Genomic DNA, 22789 nt, shown 5'->3' on the forward strand with positions numbered 1-22789 from the left:
GGGGGGGGGGGCATGCACCTAGTAGGGCTGCAGCTCGCCGTTCTGTTCCTGCCTTGCCCTGCACTCAGGCCAGGCAGGTGGACGGCTATACATTCACGATACGATTCTGGAAATTCTGTAATATTTAAAAACATGCCTCAAACATGCAGCTTGGAGGAAAAAAATATCTATTTTTAATTACAAGCATTCAAAAGTCCAGCACAAAAATTGTGATCCAACCCAGTGTAAGATCATCCATTCTCTCATACTTAAAATGTTTGGTATAAAAATACTCACTCTCTTGGTTTTATTGTTGACATCTTTTATGTTTCGTTTGAAAATATCTCCAAACTGTACAGAAATGTCAGACCATGCGTTCACAAACACCACACTATTTCTTAAAATTATACAGTGTAAAAGAGTAAAACATTTTTATTATATTTGTTTCTTCGAGAAAAACAGATGTGTGATAGGGGCTGTGGCAAAGTCTTGAAGGGACCAAAACTGGGCAAGGTGTTTTCAAGCCTGAAACAGAAAGAACACGGGTGAGGGGAGCGCTCACCTTCCCGCAGGCTGCGGGGGGGCTTCCCGTGCCCAGAACACGACCCCCCACCAGAGTAGTGCCATTCTCCCGAGACACGGGGGCAGGACATACTTCTCTCTCACCAGAAAAAGACCTCCTTCCCCTGCACTTGCCTGTGCTTTGCTTTGTGGCAAAAAAGAAAGCAAGCCTTCGAATCATCCCCGAGACTTTGCCAGCTGCAGAGTCCCGGCGTGGCCCCACGGTTTCCTTCACTTGTGTAAAGCCTCAACTACTGCTCTGTCCCTGTCCTCTTGCCATCTTCCCAACACGTCAGACTCAAATCTCGGGTGGTAGGAAAGGTCTAGGCAGAAGTAACTCCACAGACACTAGAATTTTGTGCAGGGACCTGCTTATTTGGGTGTGGGAAGAAGCTATAAAGAAAACAGCATTATCACTAACACCCCATCGAACCATCCTAAGTTAGACTTCTTTGGGAGGATGGGTCTTTGGCAGTGACTCCCACGAACACTCGCAAACAGCACGAACTGGACGATTTGGGTAAATCCGATCTATGCCAGGCCCTCACTGAGCTGGGGCACCCACGCTGTGACCCAGAGTATCTTGGCACAGCCCGTTTGCAGGTGACGGCAGAAATAAAGGGCAAGTCAGAAGACCCAACCTCATGACCACATAGCTACGGTTCAGGGAACGATCTCCCCGGGAGAGACTGGGGCGCCGCTTTCGAGGGCAGGGATCTGGACAGGCAGAGCGTCCCCTGTCATCTTCCAGTAACACTCAGCCTCTCTCGAGCTTGTTGCCACTATCTGGCTAGTTTACGCTTTTCACGGAGAGGCCCAGCTAGAGGGGCCTGGGGCTGGAGACGCTCCCAGAGCAAGCTCCGGGAGGCCTGCAGTGCCCACCCCTCCGCCTCCCCCTCCCCCCCCCCCCCCCCCCCCCCCCGCGGCCTTTCTCAGCAGAGCTCTCTGACAGGCCAGGAATGCAGGAGGAGAGACCCGCCTTCTGGAAATCCCACTTTCTGTTCTGCCTCCCCCTGGAGCCCAGCACGGGAGGGGCGTCGCCGGCCACACCCCGTCTTGGGCACATGTCACAGGACCCGCGCTGCTCCGTGAGCAGGGCGAGGGGAAGGGCCCGCTCTCGAAAGCATCTTGTTGCCGCCCCCCCGACTTGTACCCAGCGGGGACACTGGGTGCGTGTGGCCTGGAGCAGCCCTGGTGGGTGGCAGGGGCCTCGGCGCCAGGCAGTACCTGGGCCTGCAGCAGCTGGCCTTCCCAATGAGCCGGGCCCTGACGGGCCCCCCGACCGCCGAGGAGCCTCCCCCGCAGACTGGGAAGAGGCAGCGGCCGCAGAGAGGGAACCCTGCTTAGACGGAGCGGATACGAGACGCTGGGGCGACAGTCCCACGTCATCCCAACCTTGACCGGGGCCAGCAGCCCAAGCTGAGGGCTGGTTCCAGGAAGCGGTTTCTGAGGAACGGCAGTCCCTCTACGGCGGCTGCTACTTTGGGACAATTCACAGGGGACGGCGCTCGGCCGCCCTCGGACTCTGGGAGCCTTAAGGGGCCCGCGCTGCCGAGGCCGCCCCCCGACAGCAGCCCCAGCTCCGCGTGCGGACGCCGCCTCGCGCCAGAGGCTGAAAGCACAGCTGCCGCCCGGCAGGCCAAGGACACCCGTGGTCGCCCCCAGCCCTGCGCAGGCGCCTGGCCGGGGGGCCTTCTCCTCTGGAGAGCTCAGCGACCGTCTCTGGGCAAGAACACGTTGCTACTCCGGCCCTTTCTGGTTCCACAGCCAGTTCCCGGACAACTGTCCCCATTCCTGTCAGCTTTGCCCTGGACACTTCTGCCATGACCGCACAGGCACCGCGTCTAAACCCGGACTCCCCACCTCACCTTCCTCACGAGGCTCCCGCCCCCGCCCCGCTCCGCCTGTGTCTCCGACCCTCCACCCAGCCCCGCGCTCTCGGCTGACTGTCACTTCCCGACACCACCGTCGCCATCCTGGGCTCGCCTCCCCTGCTACGCGTATCTGATCGGACCCTTCATTTTGCCGCGGGCAGCCAGGTGACAAAGATTCCGAAAACAGCTCCCCCTGCCTCGCCGAGACCCAAACCCCTAACACATCGCCCCAGGCCCTCAAAAGCCTGGTCATAATCCACTCTGGGCAAGAACCCGCGGCACAGAGCTTCCTCCTGGTCTTACAAACTGTTCGCGCTCAGAGCTCCGTGTGAGCGCTCCCCCAGCCCTCGGGCAGCCCCCCGCCCCCCAGCAGGGCCTGCTCGCCGGCTCTCTAACTAGAGTCCTCACTGTCCAGGCCATTTGTTTCGCTTCCTCACGGATTAGCTCGGATTCTCTTCCTCCCTAAGACTACGTCCTCCTCCCTCCACCCCATAGTCACTTGCACGTAGAACTTCACACCCCCATATGCAGGCCACTAAAGGAAATGGGAACGACGGAGGACAGTTAATGGCACGTGGCACTGAGACTGGTGGCTCCTGAGTCTGGCTAACAACCCCGGCTGAGCACCCGGAGCCTGTGTCTGCGGCTGCTCTGGCCCTGATGGGGGCCTCCCCGAGCGGCCCGTGGCGGGGGGGGCCTCCAGCTGCCCCTGGGCTCTCAGCAGCCCACCCTGGCCTCCCAGGACTCTGCCCCCTTCTTCTTCCCGGACTCTTGAGCAGGAAGCAGGGTGCACGGGGCTGGCTCATTCCAGCCGATGAGGAAGGCTCTGGAGGGAAAAGAGAAGGGGGGGGTGAGAGCTGATAGTTTCCCGAGCTTTTCCCCAACTGTGCTGCGGAGATGTAATTCTCACATGGGAAAAGAATGCGTCCCCATTGCCATAGATGTTCCCAGACTGAACAGAAGGTCAGAATGTGGCTATTTCAGTCCCTGTAAACAAGGAAGGGGTTTAGCTAAGAACGGAGTTCAAACCTTGGAATGTATTAACAAGGACATTTTAAACAGAATACAGAGACATCCGGGAACACGGAGCACCGTGGCGGGATGGGGGCGGGGTGGGAGAGGGTCAGGCTCTGTTTGCTGAGCAGCTTCTGCTCACAGCCTTTCCCGAAGGGCGGTCACCGGAGAGACAGGGCAGGAAAAGAGGTGGAACAAAGCTCGCCGGAGGCAGGTCGCAACTGTCCCGTATAAGACCATGGAGAATGTCTGCTGCTGTCTGAAAGAATATTCTATAATTCTTAAACACTTCATGTCCGTTGTCCTTGATCAAAAAGATCAGCCTGTGGCCCTCCGGACCGGGCACAGCTGCTGCTGGGTTTGGGGCCAAGGTGCTTGCTGGCTGCCACGCCAGACAAGACGGGGCCTGCTCTCCCCGGACTCAGCCCTGAGCTCTTTCTCCCAGCAGTAAAAAAAATTTGGTTTCCCCCATCTACTACATACACTTGGTCTACTGACTAATGATTTCTTTCCCAAGAGTTTCTCTAAATGTATTCATTTTTACCGAAAGTCAGATAAGGAATATTCCCCTCTACTCAACTCCCAATAGACATAGAACATAGTTTTCATTTTATAGCTGTAAAAACCAAATACCGGTATGAATTTGTAACAAAAAGCCTAGGTGACATTTTAAAAGGTTCACAGGCTAGTCTCCAGGAGAACAGTCTCCTGTAGTTGGAAACGGCTCCCCCCATTCTAAACACACATCCCCACCTGCGCCCACAAGCGCGCACCCCTCCGCCCCAGGAACTCATGCCGTGCGCCCAGCAGGCCACCTCCAGACCTGCTCTCGTAACCCACGGCTGGCCCTGGAACTGGTGAGCCCCACGCTGAACATGGCTAGTGCCAAGGCACCCTCCAGCTCGTCTGGTCCGTGCTGGCCGGCCGCCCCGAGTCCCAGCACTACCCCCACCCCTTCTCTGCTCCTTCCATTGTCTAAATGAAGTCACCGCGTGCGTGCCCCGGCCGCTGTGCTTCCTGACTGGGCTCATCTGCATTTGCCTGGAATTACGGATGTTTGGGTTCGTTTACTGCATTAAAAAAAAAAAAAAAATCGTTATTCTAACCTGCTTCCAAAAAATTACATGGGTAGATTTTAATTGGTTTAAAGTGTGCCAGAGTGTGTGTGTGTGGGGGGGGAACCAACAAAATCTTGTCCTTTAAGCAGGTTTTACCGGGGGCCCCTGGGAGGCTCAGTCAGTTAAGCCTCGGACTCTTGATTTTGGCTCAGGTCATGATCTCAGGGTTGTGAGATCGAGCCCCGGGCTGGACTCCATGCTCAGCATGGAGTCTGCTTGAGATTCTCTCTCCCTCTGCCCCTCCCCCCGACTCACACTCGTGCTTGCTCGCTCGCTCTCTCAAATAAAAGAAAATCTCAAAAAAAAAAAAAAAAAAGTTTTACCGGGTGATAATATTGGTAAGAATAGAGTGGGCACTGTTATTAAGAACCATGACAACAAAAGAACCACCCAATAAATTAGAAGGCTAAGGAATTGGTGGGATTAAACATTAGCTGCCCTACACGATGTGGAAAACGCTTCCCTGTTAAGTCTGGTCAGTGGGAGGAAAGACCCCAAGTGCAGGCCCCTGGGGCACACACGACGTGCCTGCCTCTGGATGGGCTCTACTCTGAGAGCACGAAATTACCTAAGTCCCAAGAATGTGGTAATGACCTCCTTGGCTAGATCTGCCTGGTTCTCTGTCCTTAGCAGGAATCTTGCCCTCTTTCTGACTCATCTTTTCTTCATTGGCCCCTTGTAGGGATGAAATTTGCCACCTTATTTGGGCCGAGACATAACCGCTGTGGGCCTGCCCTTGGTACTCCTGTTGTTCTAGGCCAAGTTTCCAGAGAGCCTGGTAGCCCCTCTGTGTGGCAGCCAGCGGCCGGTCACCTGCGGGAACGCTACATTACTGTTTTAGACTACGCTTACTACTAGAAGCTGAGGGACCGCTCGAAGAGATGAACAATCACCAAAATCACCAGCCGGCAGGAAGCCCAGAGTCTGGAGGAGTCCAGTGAGAGCCCTGCCTCATTTGCCTGTGCCCAAGGACAGCCACTCTTCTTTCCAAAGAGGCTCATGCACACGTCTCGGGGTCACCGAGAGGGCTGCACCGTATTCAGTACAAGTGGATGAAGTCAGGAGGAATATACATACTATCTCTAAAAGATGCTCACCAAAATGGTGAATTTCCAGAAAAGGCGTAAGGGTTTAAAAGGGGAAAGTGTCATTTATCTGTAAATTCCCGATGGCAGAATGGCTCGTTCCATGGCTGCGGCCTGAGCACGTGCAGGTGGCCTCACCGTGTGCGCGGAGGGTCTGCAGACCCCCCCCCCCCACTGCCCTCCCAGACGCCCTTCCCTAAGCACGCCGTGGCTGGAAGAGATCATGAAGGGCAAACCCCTGGCCCCAGTGCTCTATGCCATCGCGTCTCAACCTGGAGCACCCACCAGGATCACCTGGGGGAGGTGTTAACACCTAGGCTGCTGGGCCCATCCCCGGGGCTGCTGGGGTGACGGTCCCGACCACACTGGTCTCCATCACCGCGCCCCGCCCGGGACACGCTGCCTCCCCAGAGGGCCTGTCCGGCCCCCGACTGCGGGACTCACCAGCATGCTCCAGTCTGGTAGAACGGCTTGAGCACAGCACCCACCAGTGAAGGTTGCATTAATACCCACAAGACAGATTGCAGCCACCATCACACACCTGGAACCTGGGATGGAGAAAGAAATCGCCCATTAACGGTGTGCGGTCATTTCCAACCCCAGCGCTGGTCTGCCCGTGGGTTCCCTGGGTGCCGAAGGTCAGCCTGTTCTGCGAGCAAAGAACGGAGAGTCAGTGGCAAAGGGCCAAGGCCGCCCCGGTGGAGCTGAGGACAAGCGCCCGGTGAGAATGACCACACCAGCGGCACGGCAGCTCCCCCTGGGGACCACGGGCGTCGGGCCTGGTCAGAGGGAAAGCGCCCCGGCGGTGGAGTGTGGCTGCCGGGGCTCCCTGGCACCAAGGCCGGGGGGAAGGGACTCTGGGCCCAAGCGTGCTGTGGGCGACGCGGTCCTCACACGCTCACCCGAGCAGGCGCGCGTCCGTCGTGGGGGGCGGGCCAGGGCGAAGCTGCGGCAACAGCAGGCCGCCCGGCCCAGGAGGCAAGGCAGCCGCGCCGAGTTCCGAGGGCCGGACCCCCAGGCCTGTTCCAGAGCCCTGTCGAGGGGAGGTGCAGGACCTGAAGCCGCCCAGGGGAGGAAGCCCCCCAAACCTATCCAGCTCCAGGAGCTGCCTCAGACCACAGTAACAACGTTGGTCAGCCCCAGGCCACAAAAGCAATTCTCCAGGAGGATCCTGTGCTGTCACGTGCATCAGTGAGCTCAACTTTGCTCCAAGCACCTTCTGGAAAACAAAAACTAAAAGGAAACATTTGTGACTACATCCTGTTCCCAGGGGTCTGAGAATTTTGAAATATGAAGGTGCCGAGACCCAGAAGATCATAAATTTTTAATATTCTTCCGCAGGCATGACTGCCTCTGAGCCAGCTGGTTTTCATGAGAATTCCTGGAGCCAAGGAAGGACGCCGGCCTCCCGGCGCGTGGATGCCAATGGCCCTCTTCCCTGCTAACATCTCTTGCGTGTCCAGCCCTCCTGCCTGCAGACTGACAGGCGGACTTGGGCACACGGGGCTTCGTGACCAGGAGTGCGCAGGGCACTGCCGCGAACCCCGAGTTCCCCACAGAGGCCTCCCTGGTCTGCTGGCACGGGAAGATGCCCCCCTGGGCTTCGGCAGGGAGGCTGGGCCTGGGCTGAGACCCTCCGCTGGGGTTATGGGTGAGCCGGAAGGAAAGACTGCCCTCCTAGGACATCTCTCTTCTCAGAACTAAGGAAAAAGAAAGTTTTGCCCAGATTTCCACTTTAAAAACATTATGAAAGAATTAACAGATGTAATTCCAGTTTCCTAGTGAAAATTGGGTTGAGGACAGGAAAAGAAATATTCATCTTCTTTTTTTTTTTTTTGAAGATTTTATTTGTCAGAGAGAGAGCACATGAGTGGGGGAGCGGCAGGCGGAGGGAGCAGACTCCCCACTGAGCAAGGAGCCCGATGCGGGGCTCGATCCCAGGACCCTGGGACCATGACCTGAGCCGAAGGCAGACGCTTAACCGACTGAGCCACCCAGGTGCCCCGAAATATTCATCTTTGTACATAAAACTTATCAGCTCCCCCAACTTCTCCCCACCTCCCGCACCTCTGGGGACGGCCAGACCGGCGTGGCACTCGGGGCACCTGCTGCTTAGGATGTCCCACCCATGGCCACATCCCTCCAGGCGTCTGGGCTGAAGCTCATTGGGGTGACTCCGGACCGGTGGGTGAGGAGCACGGGGCACTGTCACCGGGCTGCTCTTCGCAGTAGCACCTGTCTGCACACCAGGGCTGCCCCCGCGGACAGGGAGCACACACGGGCCAGTCGGTCCTACAGGGACCCCCAAGACGACTCCGCAAAGAACAGAGAACACCGCAGGGAAGTCTGAATGTGTTCATTTGTGACCTTACAGCGAACACGCAGGCCTTCCGAATGTCCCTTTCCAGCCGAGGTGTGGCGTGGGGGTGGGGCAGGGGCTCCTGTAGGTGGCCCTCACCTGCCCCGTGAAGGCGCTGAGACCCCATGGCCGGGTCTTCATACTCGGCCACCCTCTTTTAACTTCCTCCAGGGACCGTCAGGCAGTTCTCGTGGTGCATACGCTCAGGGGACGGGCCAAGGCAGGGAAATCACCGCTCGGACCGCCCTACCAGGTGCGGCGCGTAGGTGAGCTCAGCGCCCGTGTGGCGAGCAGAGGGCTGTGGTGCCTTCCCTTACGGAGCGGGGAGGGCACGGCAGTGGCTGGACGGGTCCCCAGTCGCGGACACGGTGCAGGCGTTCGGGCCCATCCCTACAGCTCACACAAGAACCGAACAGACCCCGGGCTCGGGGACTCAGGACCAGGGCGACACCGCGCCGGCTGCGGGGCGTTCTCTGCTCCCCTAACGCCTGGCCCAGCGAAGGCCTGCTGTGCGCAAGCTTGTTCACTTGGACTCAGCAAAGGAGAAGGCAAGAAGACCGGAGAGGTTCAATTATTCTCTAAACTTGAGTCAAGCGAGCCTGTTCTGAACAAGGAAGCCCGTATGAATCTGGGGAAGCTCTGGGTCGCTGCCTGACCGTAAGCGCCAGGCTGACCCCGAGCCCCGCGAGCCCCGCGCTCCCCCGTGGCACACGAAGCCCCTCCCTCGCTCTGCTAGTTTCCCCTCAGCCCGTCTCACCGCCTGACCTAGTGTGTGTCTTCGTGATTTATGACCCATCTCCCCCCTGTTAATGGAGGTCAGCTCCATGCAGGCAAGGATTGTGTTTGCTTTTCTTACCCTTGTATCCCTAGCAGCCCAAACAGTCCCTTACTTGCTGCAGATGTTCACTGGATAGTGACTGTGCTAACGAACTTGAGACACAGACCGTGGTTAACAGGAGGGGGAGTGGCGATTCAGGGCAAACACTGCCCCGGGTCCTGGGCACGGCGCCTCGGGGTTCCTCCTCTTCTTCTTTTAAAGATTTTATTTACTTATTTGACAGAAAGAGAGGGAACACAAGCAGGGGGAGTGGGAGAGGGAGAAGCAGGCTTCCTGCCAAGCAGGGAGCCCGATGCGGGGCTCAATCCCAGGACCCTGGGATCATGACCTGAGCCGAAGGCAGATGCTTAATCAACTGAGCCACCCAGACGTCCCACCCGGGGCTCTTCTAGGGAGAAGGCAGGGGTGCCTGCAGGACCACAGCGCTGTCTGAGCTCCCAGCTCTGCCTGACACCCGGCTCCTGGGGCTCCCCGGACAATGGCTGCATCCCCAAGGCCCTCGTGCTCACAGCCAGAGACAGACGAGGCTGTTCCTCCCAAAACAAAACATGAGGACTACACAGCTTTACATTCCGGTCTTATTATCTCTTGCCGTGTCCTTCTCTCATTTGTTGATGCTGTAACTACATGTGCTTGTAATTTGGGTGCTATGGTCTTGGTCCTAGGCCAGGGAGATTTTCGGAGTTCTTAAAGAACGCCCTCCCACATCCACCCCCGGTTCCCAACTCTCTCTCTTTTTGATTTAACTACATTGTTGGATACCCAACAAGGAAGGCTGTGTAACTCATTCCCTCTAAAGAGTTACTAAAAACTTGCTCATGCTCTCCTGTTCTCAACACATCTGGGAAATGGATCGTTTTCAATGATTATCATGTAATCTGGGGTTGTCCAGCCCATGGCTGGACCATTAGCAAAACTCCAATGATGAGCAGACAGAACTTGTAGCCAGACTAAACACCATCAAGCAGGATGCTGAACAAATTAAAACACCAATGACACCACCCCTCTGATGGTCTTAAGTTGCCACGGATGACGGTAAACACACCCCCACCCAAGGGGCTTTCCTCACAAGCCCATCCTGGAGCATCCTCAGCAGGAACTCTTTCCCTTTAAAATGTATATCCATGACTCCCACTCACTAGAACTGGAGTTCCTCAGGGGCACAGGCCTGGTCTGCATGCACATTTTTCTATCTAGCACATACTGGACACATATGTTTACTTAAAGAATAAAGAGCTTATTTACTTTTCTAGTCTAGTCCCTGATTTCCCAGTAGGAGGTCAAAGTGAGTAAATGAAAAACCCCTGCAGGGCCTGGGCGCTTCAGGACTTGGAAGGGTGGCCCCCAGAGCTCCACGTGTGGGGACTGAGCGCCGGTCTGGGTCTATGTATAGGCCGTCATGTCTGATACCAGCCATCACTCCTGCTCTTGTCTTCTATTCGGGTGCCATCTTCCCAGAGAGGAAGGACACCCGCTGCGCCCTGGCAAACAGAGGAAGGCCACGTCACTGGCCGCACCTATCCTACATCTGGCCTTTTTGAAAGACCAGTTTGCACTAAAATATTTATTGTTTCATCAGAACCACTGTTCTCAAGTCTAATTTGCATTTCCCTAAGATTACGCAGCCTGGACTATTAGCTCAAGGACTTGATCCAAGAGACTAGAAAGAGCCTGAGTAACGGATCCACACTGAACTGGTCTAACCTTAGGCAGGATGGGAGACTAGAGTCCTAACCCCAAGTGCGGTGGTAATAAGTGCAATTACCCATCCTCCTTGCCTACTGCCCCTCCTCTGCGCCCTCTAGACCCCGAGGAAGGAGTCTGGCCCATGGCCCAAGTCTAGCTCAGAACAAACGGTGCATCCACAGGAGATGTTGCACCTGCATACGGGTCCGACAGCTTCACAAGCCATACTTCCGAAGGGGGAACCTGCTAGGCCTTCTTTGGTAGCCACTGCTGCCTCTAGGTCTCCGGTGGGAAGGTCTGTGGGGAAGGATGATCTGGAACAACTTAGGTGAGCGGATAGAAACAAAGGGCAGGATCCCACTGGCTGGAACCGTGCGCCGCTGCTTAACCATCATGCCTCCCCTTTGGCCTGTATAAATGCTTAAAAAAAAATCCCTCCTCAGGCCCTATGCCACCACCATCCTCGGCCAACTGCAACTGCCGGGTTCGGAGGTATTCTCTCATCTTACTCAAGTTTCCTACACCATCTGCTACTGCTGACCCCAGCAGCTCACCACGGCCCTTCCGGGCTCCAGCCCTCAGCGGCTCCTCCGGGCACTCGTCCTCTGTGGACCCTACGGCCAGGTGAGCCTCAAGGCTGTGTCGCACTGACCGCTCTTCCGGTTTCATCAACTTCCTCAACTACCTGCTTATGCTGAATGCCAGATCGACCCCCAACCCATCAACTCTTCTGCGAGCCTCAGAAATCCCAGTTACACAGTCCTGGGTATACCTGCGGGTGAACACCTAGCAGCCTCTGAGAACGGAGGGATGAGCGCACGGTCATGGGAGGCAGAGCGCATGATCGCTCAGTGCCTTCTGGAGCCGGACGACAGGGCTGCACCCGCCTCACCCTGGCAACGGGGGCAGGGTCCCTCGTGGCGAAATGACTAAGGCTTTTGTGCACGAAGAAAGAACAGAGAGCTGGGGACATGTCATTTTAAAAATTAATTATGGGCATGCGGGTATGGCACATGGACTTGGGAAGTCCTGGACATAATGGACCCTAGAATATACCTCAAAGCTTACAAATTGTGTTTCCAGGAAGAAGAAGTCCCCCCTAAGCAGCAAACTTTTATCTACCATGGACTACTGACTTTTTTTCTAAGAAACTACATTTAAAGTGCAATTGCCATTCACGGATATTTACCATCTCATGTAAAATGGGTACTTGAACACACATACAACATAATTTCAGAATAAGGGACAAATCAAGCAGCTTAAAAAAAAAAAATCTAACACTGTCCTAATTTTTCCCTCATCATAAACAGATTAGTGGTAACTCTATCATAATGACCACTGGCCCAAAGATCTCTGTATGTGGGTGTCACTGGTTTGGGTTCCGGATAAGAGATTAGGGCATGGTTTCCCAAAATGTGCTCTATGTAAAACAACATTCTCCTAAGGGTCTGTGAAAGAGAGGGCTCCCTTGTCTCAGATGAGTTTGAGGAATCCTGCATCCCTGAGTTCCCTAATTTTACAGATTCATGATGCTCATGTTATAAGAAAGGTTCCAAGAATCTTTTGGTAAAAAACAAAAAAACCCAAAAAGTGTTTAACTGTTTGACCTTGGCAACATTTATGTAGTCTGCCTCCAATCATCCCCAAGGACTAGTGTTGCTCTGGCCACACTCAGAAATAGGTCTGGTTAGGGGAAGAATAGGCACAATTCTAACTTATTGAGTTGATGTCTTAAAGCAGAGAAATGTGATCCGTCAACTTACTCATTACCCCACCAGCAGAACAAGAATCCTGACCAGCTAGGGCGTGGGTCTGCTGCCTACCACCATCCTCCTGTGTGGTGAGGCCCCTCCTCCAGAACAAAGATGCCTGCCTTCCGACCTAGGACTGGAGCTCTCTGTAAGTGCTGGCCTCTTATGGTGGTAAAGACTTCAGCAAGTGAAGTCCACGCTCAGCAGTCACCCGGGAAATTGAAATGAAGGTGACATGACCCACCAAGCGAGACTTCGGGTCAACAGGGCAACTTGCCTGTGGAAAATAAATCCCAGAACTCTTTGAAAAGCCTATTCAGTGCTCTCCTTCCTCCTCACTAGGAGGGCCTTGACCTCTGTGACTCCCCACTGAAGCTGAACCTAAGTCAACCGGAGGCCAGTTTTTCCCACATATGTCCTTCGAAAGATCAGCATCAGGTATAGTTATGTACATAATTCTGCATGATCTCTTTAGCATTTCTAAATGGATGAAGCTCTGGTCCCTCCCTACACTCATTTTTCTTCCTGTCTTGTGAAGGAATGATATAAACCAAGAGAAACCGCAGACTGTAGAATTGTGTCATCTCAGAGACTTTCCTTGAGGGCAGACCCCCCAAATTCACACACCCTATCAGAATTCAGAGTTAACAGTGCTTTGTATTTAACAGAGATCCAGTCAAGATACCGAATTAAAGGCGGCGTTTGGGATTTCACACAAATTATACATTTATAGAGAAAACACTGACTTGGTAGTTCCCTGAAGCAAGGTTAGGCGCAAAGATGCCCATTCAGCACATTGTTTCCTTCGAGACAAGACACTGTAAGGCAAGCCTACTAGGGAGAGCTTGGCCCAAGCTCTAACACGCACACACGCATGGAAGTCAGCTCTGATAAACGGCCGAGGGCCCCACGAGCCCGCCCTGGGGGCAGCGGAGGCCGGTGGCCGAGTGACGCGGGCAGCGGGTGAACTGCCGCTGCGTCATCCGGTGTCCCGGCCCCCGACGCGGCCCCGAAGCAGCGCTGGCTGCTGAGTTAGGACGGCGAAGAGCGGGATGAGACGCGGACAGGGTGACATCCCTCGGTCTCCCTCAACCCAGGCGGACGCCCCGGCAGTGCCGCAGGGCCACAGAGGAGCCCCGCCAGTGGTCTGAGGACGACGGGCGACCACAGGTAACAGGCAGTCTGGAAGGTGTGGGTGCCGCGCGTCCCACGTCCCGGACGTCTGCTCCGCCCGGGGCGCGCGGCGGCCGCGCAAACCACGTACTTACATAGCATTCAGCAGAACTGACGGGACTTCCAGCCCTGAGAAGTAGCCTCGGAGGGAGGGAGCCAGCGCATCTGGAAAGACACGTGGGGAGAAGGCGGTGAAGCAGGGCTCCCACTGGACGGTCTCGCTCCCCACGGAGCAGCCTGCCAGGCTGCCGCCGCCTTCACCATTCCGAGCCGGAGCCCACTTACACGTGCCGGCGGCGCAGGGGACCAGAACAGCAGCCCGAGGGGTCGTCCACGTGCCCTTAGTGAACACGGGCCAGGCTCTCAGCAGAGCGCCCGCCCCAGGGAGCGGGCCGGGCCCAGCAGCTCCCCCGCTCCCACCCTCCTTGCCACGGCGAACAGCCAGCCGCCGCCTGGCCGGACCTGGCCTGAGGCTGGCCCAGCGAGTCCCTTTGGTTGCACCCGCTCAGCAGAGCTGTGCCGAGGGCACAGGCCGTCTCCTGGTTTGCTCAGCAGGGTGTGGAAACACGTATCTGCTCCGGTAAGGGAGGGACGCGTTCATGAGCCATCCGTGCCAGTAAGCCGGCCTGGACATCCTTGAGCTTCTGCTCCTGTTCTTTTAGAAATGGGGTTCTGGCTTCTCAGCCCTATGGGGTATCTGGTACCCCAAGCCCTCCGCTCACTCTGCTGAGGAAGACCCATCTTTTCCATGAAGTTTCCAAAGTGGGAGGCCAGCAACAAAACAACTGGACTGAGTGATATTTTGTCCACTTGGCAGAATGTTCCCGCTCCTGTGCTGAGGAAAAGTGTGAAGAAACAAACAAAAGGGCAAGAGCACTTTGGCTTTAACAAATGTCCATCTGTCAGCAACGTCAGTTTTGCCCCGCAGCCTTTGGCCAGAAACAAGAAATGCCCATTTACCGCTGCTCCCGTTTCCCCGGAGGAGGCATGGCCTCCCCGCAACACAGGCAGCTGGGAGTGGGGGAGGGAGAGCAATTACATCAAAGGGAGGGAGATGCTCAGGAGGGCTGGATGGCTCTGTGGAGAGCGGCATCCTCCCCAGTGTGGCAGGAGGAGAAAGATGGATCTTCGACCTGGGTCTGGCCCAACACGTTTCTAGAGTAGAATGCAATGCTGGAGGGAACTTTACCCGGGCAAATGGACGTCGATGGTTTAGTAGAAGAGATTTTGCTTGAGAACCCCCTTTTCACATGGCATCTTACTCAGATCTCCAAAGCATAAACAGATGAAGCAGCATCCTGGCAGAGGTGGAGGTGCAGGGGGCCTGGAACCTGCAAGGAAACTCCGCAGAACCCGGGGGTGCTGGGGGATTGATGAAGACCTCCTGCCTCTTCTAACCTGCTTTTACATGTGGGGAAATCCATTGACAGCTGGGTATTCTGAGTGACATCCCACGGGCACAGAACCCAGCGGGGTCAGGATCCAGGGCACAGGCTCCACTAGCCCTCGTTGACTGGTCTAGGAGTGGGCCCCCAGACATGCTCACACAGGATGCCCAGCCTTTGGTCTCAGTCCACATGCAGAAGTCCTCAGCATTTCCTTCTACCCCATGGGCCTCCCCTTCCTCTCTGGCTCTCAATGCAGGGTGATGGGCCACACTGGGGGACTCGATCCCAACTTGGGGCCTCACCTACTTGGGAAATGAAGACTTAAAAGGACCACAGATGTGTTTTGAGCTTCTCCCCATGCCAGGAATCCAGGTCAGGGAACTCCTTGGGCCAGCTGCGCATGAGAGATCCTTCGGGGCATCACACTGGATATTCTTAGAAATCAGATCACCAGCTCGAGGGGGTCCCCCTCATTGTGAGAGGGCAAAGCTGTATTCCTCGGGAGCCACCAGCAGGTAGTGAAGTTCATTTAAGGCAGGGCCAGAGTCATTTTCAACACTCAATAGCAATTAAAGGGATGAGGGACCAGAAATTCTTTGCAAGCAGGTAGGCTAAAAACATGTCACTTTGTGAATTTAGGAGTATATGCAGGATAAAGAAGAGAGAAATAAAGAAGGGAAGTGTGGGAGGATAGGAAGGAAAAGGGAGGGAGGAGTACAGGGGTGCAGGAGGAGGAGGCAAAAGGGAGGAGAGGGTGAGTGAAAGACAAAAATTTCATACCTACCCATGGCTTATGGCTTTGTGCATCTGAATCCACTTGCTCACTAAGCAAAGGGCAGAGTTCGAGCTCCCTTCCTGAGACAGGTGGTAAAGGAGGGGACGGGGGCACAGCCCCATGGCAGCTGGGGAGCTGGGAACCTAAACACACAGCGGGAGGGGATGGGTCTGTGTGCACTGGAGTCGGAGGGAGCGTGGTGGTGGCAACTGGTGCTGCCTGGGTGTGGGGCCGGGGCGCTGAGCCCCATGAGGCCAAGACATGTTGGTGTTTCAGAGACACAGGAAGAGGGAGGTCTGACCAGGGGGTGGGGGCGCAGTGGATGGCATGATTTTTGGTGACAGTGACTGCGAGAAGGAAGCCCTTCATCTCCCACACGCCCACCCCAGCCTCAGCCAACCTCGGGTGCATGCTGGCCTCTTCCACCCACACCCTCCTCAAACCCGGAGCCCTGTAGTCAGCCTGGTCTAGAACCCCTGAGCACTCCAGGGTGCTAAGCAGACTGACTCTGGGCCGTGGGCTCTAGAAGTCGTACCCAGCTCAGCCGAGCTGAAGATGGCCCGCTGGCTGATTCTCGGGGAGGATGTGGTGGTGATGGAGGCAACATAGGCCCCGAAATTCATCACTCCGTGCCCCATGGCTTGGACACCACAGCCCCTGCCAAAAGGGTGGCCCTTCTCACTCCGCTTTCAGCTCGGAGGTGTGCAGTGGCAGGCACTTGCCAGCAGAGGGCAGCGCCCCCGCCCGGCCGAGCCTGAGCTGCCTGCCCCGCGCTGGTCCAGGCGAGCGAGCTGTTGGGTGCTAACTACTGCTGTCCTCCGGGACGGGGCTGGGGGGGCGGACCCCCACCTGGGCTGCTTGTTCTGCTGTGGCTTCTGGCTCCGGGTCACTTGTGGCCACTCCGGGCCACTGCCCAGCGGCTGCTGTAGAGCGTCGTCAACGCTGGGGAGACCTGTGCTTCCCTGGCGCCCTGCCCACGGACAATACAGCAGCGCTAAGTCTGTGCCATTGGCCTTCCATGTAAGACAGGATCCTGTCTGTAGAAAACTGCACGTGAGCTCGCGTGCACACCCCCCCCCAACTGCACACTCACAACCCTGCCTACGATCCCAAGAGCTTCTCACATCCCTAGAAGAACCTCTACCGATATATGTGATCCACGGCAACACCGCTGCTCGCTCCGCCAGACCGCTGAGCACACCATCGCACGCACGCACGCACTGCAGCCTGTGGGCCCAGAAGCGCCCGGAAGACGCCGGGACGCTTCTCGGCTCCAACTCAGTACTGCCGAGTCGTTACCGTCCGGCTCACTACCCGGGGGCCAGCTGTATGGGATTCCACCACCACACTTCTTCGGGAATGCTCTTCGAAAACACAGCGGCCCTGCAAAGTAACACTGAGGTCCCCCCCACCTTAGCACAGATGGCACTGGCTCCCGCGACGTGTATGAGAGCTCGGACAGGAGAGGAGAACACCCAGAAACAGAAATACCCCAGAGCAAAAATAAACTGGAATGCTAGAGAAAGTAGTAAGTATCCATAAAAGTCATTTCTATCCTCTTCCACTTACAGATGAGGAAACTAAGGCCCAGCGGAGGGAAGTACATACAGAATTCACAGTTCCGAGCATGTTGCCGAACAGGAAGACCCTGACTGGTCTCGAGAGCGGAGCCCTCAGCCCTCCAGCAGACAGTGCGGAGCAAGCGGCGAGAGACCACGGACCCGTGCTGTACCCCCACCCCCTTCCAGGGGCCGCCTGTCCTCACCACGCCAGCCTTCAGAAATAGCACGAAAAGTGCCTACCAGGTGCTGTTTTCTTCTCCATGAAATAAAGGGATCAGTCTAGACCAGCAGTTCTCAGAGTGTGGTCCCTGGCCCACTGGCGTCACCAGGGAACTTGTCAGAAATGCAGAAAGCCCGGGGAGAGAAACCCAAGTCCCTGCATGTCACAAGCCCTTTGGGAGATGATGATGCACACATCCAAGTTCGAGAGACACTGTTCCTGTGTGAGGTTTCGGAAGTGTGGCTGGAAGCAGGCTGTCTAGAGATGCTCTGTGGTCAAGGAAGTTGGAGAGAAATGTGGTCTCTGCCCCTTCAGCGGAATGGAGAAGTTCCACCATGAAAAATCCCGTTTGACTTGATTTAAACCCTGGGTTTCCCAAGTTTATCTGCCCACAGAATCTTTTTATTATGTTCACCTGAGCTTCCTGAGAAATGCTGGTGTGGAAGACCCCTTCCAGGGGGTGACTTTCGGTGGATCTGGGAGGCTGAGGCATGCCAATATGGCATCCAAGTTTCTAGCTCTTAACAAAACTAGTCAGAGCTGGAAGACCACCAGACCAGCTAGGTGCCCTGGATGTCTGATCCAATCTGTCAGAAGCAGTGAAGATTTTCATACCCTTCCCGAAGCAGGTGCTGTACCTGAACACAGATTTCCCCAGCACCATCTATTCAGAGCCGGGCTCTCCTTTCTAAGGCATGGATATTCAGGTTTCTACACTGGGCCCGAGAAGGAGCGCTGACTACCCTGCTGGGGCTCTCCCAACATGGAAACAACTGCAGCCAGGCACTCACACATTCTTTAGTTACAACCAGCCCTGGCCTGCTCACTCCAGGCCCAAGGATCCATTCTGAGCACCGAATAAAGCACGTCAGGGCCTACAGCAAACTTTGCTGAAGGCTGCCAGGCTAAGGAGAGGCTGCCAAGCCAGGAGCACACTGCGGTCCAAGAAACTCCAAACTCACCAAAGAGACTAGATTGATCTGCAATACAAAAAAGATGATCATCTTTATGGGACTACTCACAGGGTTCTTTAAAATAGCACCCCTGCCCTATCTAACACAGTGCTCGCCCAAACTGGAAAAACACATTTGCTCCAGCCCTATGCCCCTGCAAGATCTCCCCATGCAGATGGTGGCACGCTGCTGAGGCCTGAGCCCAGGCAGCGACGAGGTCTAGACCCCTGTGAACACCTCCTGCTAAGACCAGTCAAGGCCGGGCTTAATTACCCATAAGCCTTCAGGGATAATTTTCTCTCCTGGGCTTTTAGACTCTTTCCCTGTCTGTCCTAAGCACAAGCCAGGTTCTTGCCTTCAAAGAGGCATGTGAAATGTGCCCAGACACCCCAGAAGTTCACTCAAGACGCCACTCAGGTCGAGGGCACCCAAGCGTGTAACATCCTGTGTCAGATTAAGTCCACAGTGGCTGCTTGTCATCCATATTTAATTCTGCCAGTCTGTTAATTTTTAACTATGTTTGCTATCAAGGGCCATTAGAGGTCCCCAGGAGCCGAGCCCAGTGAAGCGAGAAGTACTTCATGGCAGAGTGATGAGGCTTGAAGTTGGGGTGTCCCACTTTCCCATCCTGTCACTGAGCTCTGGCCTTCCCCACCGGCAGCACAAAACCTGAATAAAACATGATCCCATTTGGAGTTGATTTGCCTTTTTTCCCCTGTCAGAATTGGTTTTCTTCAAGGAGAAGTTCACTTTCTTTTCATGAAGGCTACATTTTGTATTTCTAAACTTTCTCTGTAGCCTTGGTTTTGTTTCCAGAGCACTTAGAATTCACATACTTTTAGATGGTATCTGGGTGCCCATTCCTAGGAAAAGAAGGCCCACGCCCGGGCGGAGGGCCACCTGGCCAAACCAGAGCCTCGCCTTGGCATACACCATGGCCGCAGGCTGCCATTCTTGCCCTGGCACCAGCTACTTCTCTTCCGCACCCGGGAACAGAGCCTGGGCCCTTAGGGTTCCCTTGGTGGGGTGCTGGTCTCGAGTCCCTATATCCTAACTGCTTCTAATGCTACAAAGGGAGGGCTGGGAGCCTCTGGGCCATGCCAGATCAAGTTCCGACAGAGAGAAGGAAACAGAAGAGCTAGGTTAATAATTACGACCCCATGCCAAGCATTTTACTCTTTCACTCGAAATGACCCCATCAAGTAGATATTCATTCTTCCTACTTAGAGATGAGGAAACCGAGCTTCAGTGAGGTTAAAATAAACTTGCTTAAAATCCCAAAGGTCGCACAGTGGGTGGAAACGGTCATTAAAACTGGCCTGTTTGATCCCGATTCCGTGCCAGGCCCTCTGCACCGTCCTACTGGGATGGTCAGACCACTTACTTGTTGATCATCCCAAGGACGAGGTGGGCTCGTGGACTTGGGAGGAGCTCTCATTGCGAAGGAGGCCGGGGGTAAAGTCATAGGCCCTAGGAAGTTTAGCCTTACAAAGGCCAAAACGAAACATGCTCGAGACACCGGAAAGACAGTGCCCCCAAAGGAGGAAACCCTGTGGCCCCCCAGCCAGGAAGAGGCCCACGTGGAGCCGCTCGCTCAGTCACGGCAACGGTAAATTTGAGGGGAGTCTCGCTGGGGTCCCCAACCACGGCCGGGGCCACCACACTAGGGGGCTGCCCAGCGTGGCGAAGTTCGGGGCCCGGCAGCAGCTCTGGCCACAGGAGCCAGCTACCCCTGTGAACTCTGGCTGAAGGCCTCCGGACTGCTTCTGAAGAGGCCAGTGCGGATGCTCCGAGCGCTTCTGCCCCTCACTGCCCTAAGGGCTCCCGAGTTCTCCAGATACTGAGCCGCAGAGGAGGGGGTGAGGACAGAAAAGGTAAACAGGAGGTCATTTGCTTGGCCAGGGTGGGATCCCCTGGGGTTCGGCCACAGGGCTGTGGAGTGAATGACTTCCCAAGGCACAAGAGGGGACGCTGCCACCTGGAAACGAGACGGGGCAGAATCCTAGCGGACGGACTGTGGGAAGAATGAGCCACAGAGTCCAGGGAGGAACGGGCCGGATGACCCGTGGGTCTTTCTCTTCTCCAGTTTCTCCGATAGCAAGGCAAGATAAGGCAGCAGCTGGAAAGTTCAGGGACAACGGGTCTGAGTAAAGCAACCCACAGGAACCACTTGGTCTCTCTGGGAATTCAGCTGTTTCCCACTCTTGATCTACTTCCTGTCAGGGATCGGCTTTCTCCTGACAGGCGTGTCCGGGCCTGGCCGTGGGGGAGGGCGTCCTGCGGGCACGCGTCCTCCCGGCGCTGGCACGGGCTGCAGACACCTCACGGCTGGACGCAGGGCTGTCACTCTGGCGGCTGTCCCCAGATGCCTCATCCTGCTCGCCTGTCCCTCGTTTATTCTTCCCAACCTCTGGCCTTCCATTCGGCCGCAGCCAGGAGGACTCTGCAGCCGCCTCCATGTCGTCAAGATGGTGCTGGATGCCTGAAGCGTCTGAACGATCACTGCCTCGTAGAGAGCTAGGCCTAGGTGTTCTCCTTGTTGAAAATCCACATGCTCCTTAAAAGGCTAGCATTTACGGTGCACTCTCTCATTCTAAAGATTTTATTTATTTGAGAGAGCGTGCGAGAGAAAGCACAAGACAGGGGAGGGTCAGAGGCTTCCCCGCCGAGCAGGGAGCCCGATGTGGGGCTTGATCCCAGGACCCCGGGATCATGACCTGAGCCAAAGGCAGACACTTAACGACTGAGCCACCCGGGCGCCCCCAGGCCCTCTTGTTCTACATGAGGGATTATTAGGCCCACTTTACTGAAGCCCAGAGAGGTTACATAAGGCACTTGTTCAGTCGAGGTCACACAGCTCGTAAATGGCAGAGCCAGTGTCTGCCCAGGTAGCCCCAGAGCCCGCACTTCCAAGCCCGTGCTACCGCCAGGCTCAGCCCTCCTGAAGGACTCGAGTTCCAGCACAGGCCAGGCCTCGTGGGGCAGGCACACGAACAGCCCGAGGTGGTGCTGGGAGAGGAGAGGGGGCTCTGTGCTCCCTTCTAAGTGGCAGACACACGCCCAGAGCTCAGAGGAGGCCAGCGCTGTGAGCTCAATGCCTGGCCGGCCTGCCCCCCACCTGGCCTCCTATGGGAGTGAAGCCAGGGGCCCCTAGACGAGAAAGCTGAACCGAGTCAGGAACTAGACAAGGCTAGCACATTCAGGAGACAGAGCACCCAGGGGCAGTTTCTCCTCACAGTCTGACCTTCACGGAGCTGTAAGGTTTAAAGGGAAAGGTACATTATCAGAGGATTAACAGTTTCATCGATGTCTAAAAACAATTTAAAGCCTTGGGCTGATCAGCCCCCAAAGGCAACCTCTGCAGTCCCTCAAAGCCATGCTCTCCCAGACAATCACAAGGCCTGGACTGCAGGGAGACAGTGGCCATTGGAGAAAGCCAGGCCTCGAGGACCAGGTCTCGGGCGGGAAGAGCTGATGCCATCTGGGAGGCCCTGAAGCAAACACCCTGAATCTCCCGACTCTTCCCTTCCCTTTGGGAGGCTGGCCAGCCGCTGGGATGCCGAAGGCCCCCCGCCCCTCCGGCTTTGTTCATGGCTCCCTCTGCAGGACCAGACACCCTTACCCATTGTGCGCGAGTCCCGCCCCACTGGGTGCTCACCCAAGTCCCTACTCACACCTGCCCTGCTCCCTGCCTCCCTCAAGACACTCCCTCTCTCCTGGGCCTTGCGCTTCCATTACACCCCGTGCCAAACCAGATCGCTTGTGTCTCATCTCAGCATTCTCCATAGGGCATAGTGACAAAGGAGAGGCTTAAAGACTTTAAATTTGTTTTTATAAAAAAGTTTAAAGATTCAGTTTGCAGTTGCCTTTCGCTGAGTAAATGCCTGGATCGGGCGGGCGGGCGGCTCTGCCGTGAGCACCCGCAGAACATTCCTGGCCCTTCTCTCCCCCCGTGATCTCTCTTCCTTCCCTGTGTGCCTGGGTCACTTTTCCCATGGTCCATTTTTATATTGATTTTGGGTTTAACCTTTACAATTTGTCCTGCGTGTCACAAGGCACCTCCCAAGGGGCATGTCCTGCCCTGGAAGTCTGTGTTACAATTTTAGAACCTACTGTTGAGACACAGGTGATGGGTTCCAGCTGTGAGCCGTGGAGTAGCCCTGGAAGATTTGCCGTTGACTCAGGGCAAATGAGGCCCCTGGAGAAGACACAGGGAACCGGGACTTGCTCTCTCACTCCTACTTACCTGGACAAGTTTCTGGCCCAACAAGGTGGCTCTGGGTCAAGGGTAAATGGTATTCTGTTTCTAGAATGTAACGGGAACAGTGCACTTTATTGGTTTTCTCTCTGCCCCGTCAGCAACAAGACTAAATAAATAACTGGCACTAAGCAAAACTGAATGGGGACCGAAAAGGCTGAGCTGTGTGAGGACGACGTGGCAGGAAGTGCTGTA

The 22789-nt window shown here is 55.7% G+C and overlaps 1 protein-coding gene across 17 annotated transcripts in view; it reads right to left on the minus strand.

Annotated features, from left to right (window-relative positions):
* Positions 1–284: 284 nt before the first annotated feature.
* RBPMS (RNA binding protein, mRNA processing factor) overlaps positions 285–22789 on the minus strand; it is a 172097-nt gene continuing 149592 nt past the window's right edge. For 3 of the 17 annotated variants that reach the window (XR_008506473.2, XR_010409700.1, XR_010409697.1), the window contains 4 exons: positions 15611–15744; positions 13534–13603; positions 6076–6179; positions 285–504 (listed from right to left, as the gene is read on the minus strand). Coding sequence is in view for 7 of the 17 variants with exons in the window: in XM_045879774.3 (XP_045735730.1) it covers positions 499–504; positions 13534–13603; positions 15611–15744 (210 nt within the window). In the remaining 10 variants the exon portion in view is untranslated. Of the gene's footprint in view, positions 505–675; positions 4499–6075; positions 6180–13533; positions 13604–15610; positions 15745–22789 lie in introns of those variants that run through there. The other 14 variants (XR_008506474.2, XM_045879783.3, XM_045879779.3 and 11 more) reach the window with 11 other exon arrangements.

This window comes from Mirounga angustirostris, unplaced genomic scaffold (genome assembly GCF_029215605.1).
Source record: "Mirounga angustirostris isolate CCGP_5_RB_7025 unplaced genomic scaffold, mMirAng1.0.hap1 SCAF_2, whole genome shotgun sequence".
In the NCBI taxonomy this organism is placed as follows: domain Eukaryota; kingdom Metazoa; phylum Chordata; class Mammalia; order Carnivora; family Phocidae; genus Mirounga; species Mirounga angustirostris.